The sequence below is a fragment of the Amblyomma maculatum genome, chromosome 11, assembly GCF_055883805.1.
Source record: "Amblyomma maculatum isolate TAMU_Amacu chromosome 11, ASM5588380v1, whole genome shotgun sequence".
Lineage (NCBI taxonomy): Eukaryota > Metazoa > Arthropoda > Arachnida > Ixodida > Ixodidae > Amblyomma > Amblyomma maculatum.
This window is the reverse complement of record NC_139354.1, coordinates 8,257,281-8,269,598: the sequence shown is the minus strand read 5'-3', so window position 1 is coordinate 8,269,598 and position 12,318 is coordinate 8,257,281. Positions and strand designations below refer to the sequence as shown.

General features: G+C 42.8%; 1 protein-coding gene across 1 annotated transcript in view; it reads left to right on the top strand.

The window, feature by feature from the left end:
* Nucleotides 1-12,318, top strand: part of LOC146172742 (uncharacterized) — a 29,838-nt gene that overhangs the window by 704 nt on the left and 16,816 nt on the right. The window contains exons 2-4 of the mRNA XM_084584257.1: nt 7,723-7,986; nt 9,771-9,942; nt 10,633-10,839. Of these exons, the coding sequence (XP_084440383.1) occupies nt 7,723-7,986; nt 9,771-9,942; nt 10,633-10,839 (643 nt within the window). The remainder of the gene's footprint in view (nt 1-7,722; nt 7,987-9,770; nt 9,943-10,632; nt 10,840-12,318) is intronic.

Sequence of the window (12,318 nt, the reverse complement as noted above, 5' to 3'; positions counted from 1 at the left end):
AGCGGTTGCATTGTTAAGTTGTGCAAGAAAAGAAAGATTTGAAACAGTTCAAAGCCCAGATCTTTTTCGTTTTCACGGTTCCGTTATGACGAGCGCTTTGATTCACAAGATAAGCGTGAATAACATAGAAATTATTTTTTGTTGTGATAATTCAGCGCCCAAGAACTCCAATGTGACAATACGTCTGGGGCACATCTCGGACTGCCCTAACTTGCAAATAAGTGATTGCTTCAGGGTTTACTCATCACGAAACTACAGAACAACCCCGCCGGGGTGGCGCTGTGGTTACGGCGCTCGATTACTGTTCCCAAGGATGCGGGATCGAATCCCGGTCTCGGCGGCCGCTTTTCATTGGAGGCGAGAAAAGCGCGCCCGTGTGCTGTGCGTTGTCAGTGCACGTTAAAGAACCCCAGGTGGTCGAAATTTCCGGAGTCCTCTACTACGGCGTCTCTCATAGCCTGAGTTGCTTTGGGACGTTAAACCCCACAAACCAAACCAAACCAAACCAAACTGCAGAACAGATAAAAATACTAGACGTAGTACTCCCACTGTGCTTGATGTAGATAATGCACAGTCTAACTGCAATCATACATCTTTATCTCTGCCTATGAAAACCAAAACGCCATATTTATATGATCAGTGCCTCTTAGCAACAATCTGGAAGCAAAAATAATGTAGTCGCCATAAGGAGGTACAGTAAGGCTATGAAATGCTCTGCTTAGTCGTGTTCTTTTGCCAACAAAAGTGACACCGTAACGGTGCACCACTGATTGCCGTTGTTCGCTACGTGAAAAAAAAAAAAAAAAATGAAAAAAAAAAGAAGAAGATAATCGGCAAGTCCTGTAATTTTAAAATGTGAGGGCGAGCTTTTTTTATTACGCCAAAATTTTGTTTCATTTAGCTTACTCTGGAATTATATGAACGGGAAATAGGTGCGAATAATTGTATTGACGTCAAGGTTGACAACCGCATTACGATATTTTTGTTTAAGCGGGATGCTAAGATAAGCGCGCGAAATTTGAAGAGCATGCAGGTAACGAACGCTCGCGAGTGTACGAAGTCGAGGACAGGTTACCATGACAACGAATAACAACTTGCGCCTCCGGAGCGCTGCGGTTTGAAAGTGTGGAAACCTGGATGCTATGTTGTTTGAAATTGGGTACCATGTTTTGTAACTCATGGAGGCTGCTACTTGCGAAGCACAACCAAGGAAGAATATAGCACGGGGAACGAAGAAACCTTGTAGTTTTTAACCGACAAGCAATGTTGTCTGCGGCGTTCTCAACGGCAAGTATTTAATAGACAGTTTCAGTAGCAGTGGAGATGAAAAACAGCTTAGGGAGAGGAGTTCGGTAGTTAATGTAATGCTATCGTATTAGCTTACATAGTCTATCAAGGCCCAATAAAGAAGCTTGGTGTTACAAAAGTGATTTGGGAGTAATCGCTGTAAAGTGCAGCTCTAGGAGAAAAAAAAGGTGAAAGTGAAGAGCGACAGGTTAAAATATTTAAGGGACTAAATACACCCAGTTGGTTTTGTGCTGCCTTCTATCAAATATTGCATTAGAGATTATTTGCCTATAACCAATAAATAATTTATATTTTTAATTCTTGTTTCATGCGCGTTCGCTTTTCACCAGCTTGGCAATGCTGGCACATGTAGATTATTTTCAGGTCACTTGGGGTGCAATAAGCTGAAATATAATTGCTGATACGCAATTTTAACTGCAAGCGTCAACCGCGCTGCTCCAAGAGCTTGAATAGCAACAAATGCCAGTTATGTTTCTTTTTTTTTTTTTATGTGTCAGGTGAGATAAACGCGAATTTTATATCTTAGCCATCATTCGGCTGATGAAAAGAAAATCGACACAGCGCAAAACAAGAAATCTGAATATAAATTTTTAAACGATCCTACGTAGGCGAGTACTACGGATTCATCCATGTATACAAATGTCTTTTCATCATCATTATCATCATCACTAGCAAAGGCTTCTCCCATGCCCTTCCAGTTAACCCGGTCTTTTGCTAGCTGCATCGACGTGATCTCCGCGAACTTTTAAATATCATCGGCTCGTCTAACTTTCTGTCGCCAACCTCTTACTCTTGCCTTTGCATGGAATCAAGTTTGCTACCCTAACCAACCACCGGTTATCCTCCATTCTCATTACATGCCCCGTCCGTGCCTGCTTCCTATTGATTTCGACTAAATGTCGTTAAATGAAATTTGCTTCTTACAGACTCTGCCCGCTCCCTGTCTCTTAACGTTGCACCTATCATATTCCCTTCCATATACATCTCGTCGTTGTCCCAAACTTATGTGTACTTTCCTATTAGCCTCATCATTTTATACATATCGATGCGTCATTTCTAATACATAACAAGGCAGCAAAAATGTGATGTCTGTACTCTTCTGCGCTCATCAACTTTTACCTATTGGTAAGAACAAATATTGAGAAAGGGGTGAGGCAAGGCTGCATACTGTCGCCCTGCCTATTTAACCTATATGCAGAGTGCATCATGAGGAAGGCCGGTCTGGACGAGTCTTCAGCTGGAGTGAAGATTGCTGGAAAACGTATCAACAACCTGAGATATGTGGATGATACCACTTTAATGGCAGAAAGTGAAGTGGAACTCAAGAGACTTCTGATGCGCGTACAAGAAGAGAGTGAGAAGTTTGGGCTTAAACTGAACATTAAAAAGACGAAGATCATGGCGTCTTGCCCTATCAAGTCCTGGAGCATCAATGGACAAGAAGTGGAAGCTGTGACAGATTTTCTGTTCTTGGGCGCCAAGATTACCTCGGAAGGAGACTGCAGCCATGAAATTAGGAGACGCCTGCTTCTGGGAAAGAGAGCAATGGTTAGCCTTGACCGCCTAGTAAAGAGCAGAGACATTAGTCTGCCAACCAAGATCCGTATAACCCGTGCTATGGTCTTTCCTGTTGTGATGTATGGATGCGAGAGTTGGACTGTGAAAAAGGCTGACCGCCGAAGAATTGACGCGTTTGAATTGTGGTGCTGGAGAAGACTCTTAAGAGTTCCTTGGACTGCCAGAAGATCAAATCAGTCGATATTGTCGACCATAAACCCTGCCTGCTCATTGGAGGGTCAAATTCTAAAGTTAAAGCTCAGCTACTTTGGTCATCTGATGAGAAGAGAGGAGTCGCTGGAGAAAGATTTGATGGTGGGAAAGGTTGAGGGTTGCCGGAGAAGGGGTAGGCAGCGAACGCGATGGTTAGATGGCATTCTCGAGGCATTGCAGATGAAGCTATGTGATGTTAAGAAGATAGTGAGAGACCGGAAAGCGTGGCGTCACATGGTCCATAGGGTCACGAAGAGTCGGACACGACTGAACGCCTGAACTGAACTGAAGAACAAATATATCAGAAACATGTTTGCTTGGGATTCAGATGATCTGAAAAAAGAAAAACACCAACTGACCTTCATTTCAGCGAAGAACGTGGGCAACATGAATGGGTGATTGCATAATCATGCATTGTTTATTGTACAACAAACATGTGACGATTGTTTGACGCTCACTCCAAGTGAGCATTAGTCGAATAGGTGCATGCCAGTTGTGGCCGCCAGACATGCGTCTTTCACCTATTTTCACCTTTATTATTTGGCTTTGGATTCGGTCGGAGAGAATGTAGAATTGTTTTCCTTGTCGAATCCTGGCATCCTAAGCTATCTACTTCTTTTGTCAAAACTGAGAGTTGGCCAGAAAAGTAGATGGACGAAGACGCTTCTGCGATCAACATACATACTTTAGTGCTCGAAACGCGACAGCTCCTTGCCCGAGCTTTCATATCGTCACTGCACTCGCACTTTCACGTAATTCACACGACAGTACAAGCATTTGATATTTATCTTTTCCCAGCGCAAAGTATAAGATGGTGGACACCCTGATAAGAGCTGCGAAGCCACTCAACTCCGGCAGAGTTTGAATTGTGGGAGCACCTTGAACTCACACTTAAAATTTAGTTCAAAGTTTACACCTCGTGAAAGCGCCTTGAAGCAGCGTTGAAGTGTTCGCTACGCTGTTCTCAATCGTTTTTTTATTCATTCACTTTAATTATTGTAACACTTTTCAAACATACATTGTTTAGCGAATCCATAGCTGACGGATAGTGTCGAATCTATGTTCATAAATATAATATAGTGAGACGAAAAACGACACGAAAAAAAAATTGTTACACACTTTACGACATTATCACACATTATAATAAATGGATATAACTTCACATCACTGAAGCATTACATTCTTTGCATTTTTTATAGAACAGCAGTAGAGAAAGAAATATGTTGAGTCATACAAATACACATTTACCAACATCAAGGAAAAAAAAATGTATACGTCACACATGTATTGACCGACCTATATGAATAATAGATATATTCCAATACATATTCCTATATACATATGCATGCACATATATACACATTGCTATATATAATTTCGAACTTGCATGAAAGAAAGAAAATTCAGAATCATTTGCCCCAAAATATTTTTTTTAATGCTATTGTGTTTGGGATGCAAAATGTAGCAAGGATATTTTGCGGAAGAGAGCTCCATGCTTTCACACCTGTATACATCAGGCGCAGCTGGCCATAGTCGTTGTGAGAAAATGGCACTAAAAAGTTTCTCTCGGAAGCAGCGCGTGACCTAATGCGGGGAGAAGTAAACATGGCTGAAGGAAAAGGTGTTTGATTATGTATTATTCTGTAAAAAGGTATAGAGCTCCGGTAATCATGCAGAGTGGGTAAAGTCATTATTTTCGGCTTTATGTCGGTGTGCAGTTTTTATGGTACGAGAATATATAGCTCTCCTATCGTAGAAATAAATGATTTATTTACCAACTATAATAGTAGCAGTATAAAACGTTTTATATTGGGAAACTGGATCATGGGTTAAGGGCTGTGTGATCGGGTCCTCAGTCCGGACTCCGTTGGCTGATGTCTCTGCCCGAGCTCTCGCAAGCAAGGTTCTTTGTGCCGCTAGGTCGGAGCTGGACAGGGCCACCTGCCAGTCTGCCCGTAATGCGTTTTCTTTACCAGGTATGGCTTGGTTTTCTTGGGAATGGTAAACGTCTGCTTTCTGACGACAAAATGTACGTTTAGATGAGAATGTAGCTCGACTAATTTTGTGCAGTCTAGCTGGGCTGTAGCAGGAAAATGTCGTAAACGCCTGAGGTGACACTTCTGATTTATCGAATCTTTTAACAGATGCTGGGAATGTTTGTATCGCTAAGAGGACGTTTTACAGTATCTCGCGATATGTAATCACGCGTAACGTTTTCACCAAAGACGTTGCTGTATTGCAATGTTGACCGCGTGACCACTGAGAATGTACCGGTTCACGCGGTCACGTATTTTTCGCCGTCTGCGATAGCGTTTAGTAGGTTTTTTTAGGGAAGGTATGGGGAGTGGAGCTATATAACGTGCGAAGTGATATTGCTCAGCCTAATATTCGCGCATTTGATGTCACAGTTTTCAAGTATACAATGCGAAAGAGAAGGCCCTTATGTAGTACACCTTGATTCTTTCGATAATATTTCATTGGATCCAATAAACTAGCAGTGCGATTTCGCAAACCAGGACTTCGAAAAAAGGGGGACTGCAGATCACACTCGCAACCTTAGCAGACACGAACATTAACGTAATGACGGAAAGGACACCATTTGGAGCATACGTGAGCAATCCGAGTGTATTTCCATATTCAATAAAAATGAGATGGCAATCCTCGTAACTAACCGGTTATAGACTGATATGTGCTTATTGTATGTCAGAGGGAATGCACCTACGAGTTAGTACATTCTTGACAGCTTGCATGCGGGGGTACAGATTAAGCTTTCTACTATCGTTCTGAAAGGTATCAGACTTCGCATTTCTTGCTCCATAGCTGTAGGCAAGCCCAGTTTTCTCCCCTTGACACTTTCATTATTGTCATGCAAAAACGATTAACTCCATATTTATGCTGCCATTTAATGCATGCTGTGCGTTTTAACCAAAGGGTGGGTGCTAATACTAAAGTGGGCACTCACCTCGAATCAGATAGCTTGTCTCATAAGTACATAAGAAGGGAGGCAACAGCCGCAGAGACAAAGGAAAGCACAGAGATTATTCCTTTCTCTCGTGTTGACCAACGTGATAAGCCGTGTTAGCGGACTTGTTGGCGAAACATCTTGCGAAGAGCAGCGCAGGAACAGACAGGCAAAAAAACACAAGAAGACCGACGTACACAGCGTTGACTGTCCTTAGTGTGCGTGTCCCCTCCAGCGTGATGTGTGCATATTTATTACTCTTCGTCTTTTGATTGAGCAAGAAGCAGAAGCAATAGAGCCTTTCAGTTGTTATCGTTCAGCTCGTCGGTCTTCTTAATTTTTCGAGCCTGTCTGTGACTGTCTTATGTAAGAGGAAATGCGAGATATGTTCATGCGAGGCGAAATCCAGAGTGAGATCTAAATACCCAGTTCCGCCTCGAGAACGACGCCTTCATAATGAAAATAACAGCAGTAAGCCCATAAAAGAGCTTATCTGTCATGGGTAAGCATTTATCCCGGATCGCTCGGGTGCATGAGTGTCAGCGCGATTAAGTATTCATTGTGTTGTTTAGATTATAGGGACTCAAGCTCTTGGTGTGTGAGCCATTTCCTATCTGTAGAGACAACGGATGCCCCTTCAATGTCAATATGTGCTTCTGGGGATCTATGAGTTACAAAAGCGTTGATAGCAATGCAGTTCTTGCGTTCGGTGCATGATAGCTGCCGTCGCTTATGCGTCATGTACTCCCATAATAACTGGCAACTTAATTCTTTCCGGCGTCGTTCATGTGCTGTTGCTAATCTTCTCCCGAAATTACTATTGTTTTCCATGTCCACTTCCGGTTCCTTCATTGCGGGCGTTGTACCACTGCACCACCCCGGCGGGGCTGGAGTACTTCTGCGATTCGCTTTTCTGCGGTTTTCTTGCCTCGCTGTGCCCACAGCTTAATTTATTTTGTATTGCTACGTTTTGTGCAAACTTGTAGACAAACTGGCGGACGACAGATGATTGATTGATTGATTGATTTATGGGAAGGGAAAGGCGCGGTAACTGTCTCACTTGTTTTCAGGCGCTAAATGAAGACACGAAAGAGAGCGAGAGACTTACGACAATTGAAGCAAAACTGATATCTGCATCTCTTGCTGTGCCCCGCCGGAGTGGTGCAGTTTTTTTTTTCTTTATTACAATTTTTTTTAAGTCCACAGCATACACTCTGAATACACAACAACAAAGCAAAACAAAAGGAATGCTAAAAGCAGTAGGCACATTCTGCCTAAAGCGCTAGATTTAAAAGGGCTTTACTGAAGCCAGCTGGTCCAGTACAGGTAGCCACTCCGGAGAATTATCTTGTGCAGTGGTAAGACACCCGACTACTGTGCTGGAGTACCCGAGTTCGAACCCGACTGCGGCGGCTGCGTTTCGATGGAGGCGAAACGAAGAGGCGTCCGTGTGCTGTGCGATGTCAGCGCACGTTAAAAGATCCCCAGGTGGTCGAAATTACTCCGGAGCCCTCCACTACAGCTCCTCTTTCTCTCTTTCCACTTTAACTCCCACCTTCCTCCCTTCCCTTACGGCGCGGTTCAGTTGTCCACAGAAACAAGTGTGACAGATACTGCGCCTTTCTCTTCCTGTGAACCAATTATTATTATTATCATTATTATTATTATTCCTTGCTGCGCAGCGAACCACACATTCCAGGCGGTGGCCCTTGATGAAAGTGGAGTCATCGCTGGCGGAGGCGGCGATGTAACCGCGACTGTTGACGTCTCCGTGGATGGGCGGTGGCGGCGTGCCCAGCGCTTCTTCGCTCAGCGGTGCAAGAAAAAAGACGACCGCTTCTCTTCCAAGTCCGCTATGCTGGGGCTTCCCGTTACCACGGCAGCGCTCATAGCCAACCTTCTTGGCATCGGAATCGTCGCCATGCCGTTCGCCTTCTACGCAATAGGTATATGGATATTGTGTAGCAGATGCTGTGGGACGTACGACACATTGCACCTCGCTCGTAGCTTGAAGTCTGCCACAAATTTCATTTATAGACGCTGGAATGGACATGAGCAGTGCGTTTTTTTTCTAAAGCCCGTCGCACCACGTCTAGAGGAAACCGACCGACCACTAGAAAAACTAGAAAATCATGTTTAGCCCTGCTTGCTTGTGGTGCGCAGAGAAGTGGTTATATTTTGTCCATTCGAATTTAATTCACAGCTGGATGGGGTCATTTTGTTTTTCAACTAATTGGAAGCTATTATCCATTTATTAAACAGCTAATCGTTCATTCATTACTAGCAATGTAACCAACCACGTTTATTTGGCAAAACATTGAAGATATACGGCATAAAATATGCCATCCCTAAAATCACGCCCTTCAAGCTGAAGCTTCCTATTAACTGTCTTACACGCACAGTACATTGCACCTCTCTCCTATCTTAAGTTTGCCACTTTATAGGCGCTGGAATGGACGTGAGCAGTGCGATTTTTTTCTAAAGCCCGTCGCACCGCGTCTAGAGGAAACCGAGCGATCACTAGAAAAACTAGAAAATCATGTTTGCCCCTGCTTCCTTGTGGTGCGCTGAGAAGTGGTTATGTATTGTCCATTCACATTTAATTCACAACTGCATTGGATCATTTTGTTTTTCAGCTAATTAGAAGCTATTGGTCAGTCATGAAACAGCGAATAGTTAATTCATTAGTAGCAATACAACGAACCACGTTTAATCGGTAAAACATTGAAGATACGGCATAAAAAAAGGCACATCTAAAATTACGCCCTCCCCGCTGAAGCTTCCTATTACCTGTGTTGTGCGCCAACTTCATTATTTTCAAGCTTATTAAGATTTCTCACTACCAGCGTTTAAAACCTAACAGAAATTGATCCTGCATTTTCTATTTATTCTTTATTTTAGAGACGACAGACACCATCCATACTTACTACCATTCAAGTGCTGCTACTTTATAATTTACAAACTTTTGAGATACATTTCGCATAGGAGCTCAATACTGCTACGATACTTGCTTGTCTTTTTTACTGAAGTATAATGTACTGTCCTTCTCGCGCCCTCACTGATTTAGGAGGTGCGTTTAAACTTTGAGTCTTGAGGAACCATGGGAAACATCGGTTTGGACAGTGTTTTGCATTTCTGGCAACATTGAATTTCCTCTACGTCATACGTGAAGCAGCCAATCGTATCATCTTGGTTCTGAACGAGGAGACCGAGAAGCCTCTTCTCTACTTCTACAGTACCTCTACCTAGAGTAACCGTGGAGTTACCGCACTTCCCTGTACTCCCTCTCCAGTTTCCTCACACGCGCACACATACCCAGTGCGGCTGAATTAAGGTGCCGGGAAATAATCGAGTTTAAAATGCAACAATAATGTTGCGGTAGTGAACAAAGGAAACTTTTTGATCAGCTTTTGAGCGCTACAGATAGCGGAAGGATAGGCCTTCACTAAGAGCAGCTAAAATGCTTTTACAGTGAACTTTCAGTGCTTTGGTTTGATCTGACGCAAGTGCCGAGTTTTTATGCGGAATTTTTTAAAAGAAACTTTTCTTAGATAACTTTTAAAACAGCGGATCGAACAAACCACAGGTAAGTATATATTTTTGCCCAAATGATTACCGACATGCCCATGATGGACAAAAGTTTGCAGGAAGGGTTAGCTTATCGTGTTTCTGGGAAGGGGTAAAGAAAGCCTCACTATCGCCATATAGTTGTTTGTACCTCTTTTTACAGGATGGAGTGCCATCCTAGTCATTCCGTTGATGGGAGCTCTAGCCGTATTCAACGTGGGAATGCTCAACGCCAGCTGCAAAATGCTGGAAGAGCGCCGAAAGGAATACCGCAGGTTCCACTGGTACACGCATTACTTGGATGTCGCATCCAAGGCGCTAGGCCCAGGGGTAGGGTACGTGCGTCGTTTATTCTTTTTTTTTTTTTGTGGCTAAGCACATTTCATGCCAGTCATTTTGTTTCATCTTCTCAGCAGGACCCAATGCTCGAGGTCACTCGCAGCAGTTCAATATATAGCTGTAGCAGCAACAAACCTCAGCGTTCTAATCAATCAATCAATCAATCAATCAATCAATCAATCAATCAATCAATCAATCAATCAATCAATCAATCAATCAATCAATCAATCAATCAATCAATCAATCAATCAATCAATCAGTCAATCAATCAGCTAGGAAGCCAGCCAGTATGTCGATCACGTTATAGGCCAGTCGACAAGTTAGTCGATTAGGCCAGATAGTTAAAGTTGGTCAGGTAAGTCGTTTAGGTAAGTCAGACAGGTTATTCAGGACAGTCAGCCGGTAAGTATATAAAGGTAAATAAATAAAGATAACAAATGCATAAAATTAATTGTGATCTGTGCATTGGCAGCAGATATGAAACGCCAGCAATCTTGCATCAGTCTGACTACCATTCAATCGATAGTTAGTATATTAACCGGTAGTTATTTAACATAACTTTTCACCCCGAGGTGGTCACGCATGTGAGAAATATCAATGCATGGAGCAGGTCGCCGCCTAAGTCGCCTTGTTTCTGGTGCTGGTTTTGACGTTAGAGCCCAGTGATATTGCTTTGTCCATAACAGGAAAATTATCGGAGCAGCGCGCCTCCTGTGCGTGGTGGGGCTGCAAGCAGTGGTGATCGTGATCGCAGCCGAGGCAATCACCGATTTCGTGCAAGCGGTGTTGCCAATCCCATTCATGCACGGCTTGGCCTACTGCGGCTGCGTCGTCGTCTTCGGTTTGCTCGGTGTTGCCATTAACGGACCCTGCGCCACCATCGAGAGATACTGGTGAGTCGCACGCTAAAACTAGGAAAATAGCCCACTAGACACTGCCTACTAATAACCAAGGCGTGCAATGCTATAGGACAGGCACTACACGAAAACGCATAACAGTCCCATGTACGTACGTATTCTTTGAAGGTAGACCACCTATGAGCCATCCGTACACTTACGTTCGTACTTAACTTGAAGCTTACTTCAAAATAAGGTGTGGTACTCTCTTTTCATTGTTGCAGGGTTAACACTTCGAATAGCATATAACAGAACAATTATATGATTGTTCGCATGTAGGCATAAGCAGATTAGGAAACGTAGCGCAAAGACAAGGACAAAATGAGGGATACATACACGAGCGCTTACTCGCAACTGATTTTTTATTGGAAATGCTAACAGGATATACAGGATGCAAATAAAATGATCAAAGACATGACATAAAGGAGGTGAATTGACAAAACTGTGGAAAAAGCAAGTCTGGAAAGATACACAAAACACATGAAAAAACTACTTGACAACTTATTCAAGGTATGTAATCTCTACTTTTGTTAAGTTAATGGATACTTCGCGGACACACTTATCCCCTCCTTTCGTGATATGATATGCCTCTATAATTTCTGTTGTACGTTGATTGCGCGATCTGCCAAGCACGGCAGATTTATTGAAAATGGGGTGGCATTTACATTTCGAGCAATTTTTAGGCAAATTGTTTTGTGCTGTTGGGGTTAATATAGAACTCCTATGTTCAAAGAGGCGGACATTCAAACAACGGCCAGTCGGCCCTATGTAGTATTTTTCACAAGAAAGGAAAATTTCGCAAATTACCTGCGTTCTGCACTGTACATACCTAGATTTATGGTTAACATAGCAGCGGTGCTCACTTTTTAACGCGTCTTTTTTTCTTCTAACCAAGGCACACACACCTGACAATTTTGTTTGGGCTGACATTACTGTGCCTAAATCATACCGATTAACGACATCCCGCAACCCATGTAAAAAACGATGGACGTATGGCAGAATCACTGATTTTCGTTTATTGCTGCACAACTTACTTTCTCGTGTCCTTTCCCTTCACACAAAGAAGGAGTTTGTCACATCTGCTACTGATTAACGGGAGCGGACGACCAGAATTACTCAATCTGTTAACTTGATCTAGAAAACTTTTACTAATTCTATGCTCGCAAGATTTAATTAAAGCAGAGCGCAAACAAGACGAGACAATTGCATTTTTACCACTTTGGAATGTCCGGAACGAAAATGAAGTAAAGGCTTAGATAATCTATGGTGGTAACCCCAACACACGCGCTTATTCCCAAAATGAAGAGATAAGTAAAAAAATTGGAGAATATTATCATTGGGCAATTCAAAAGTAAAGTTCAAACCATGACCACTTTCTTTGAAAACCTTTAAAATATCAACGACAGAATGATTGAACCGATTGGAAGGGAGAAAAACTAAATAATCATCAACGTAAGGGAAAAGGTTAAATGAAAG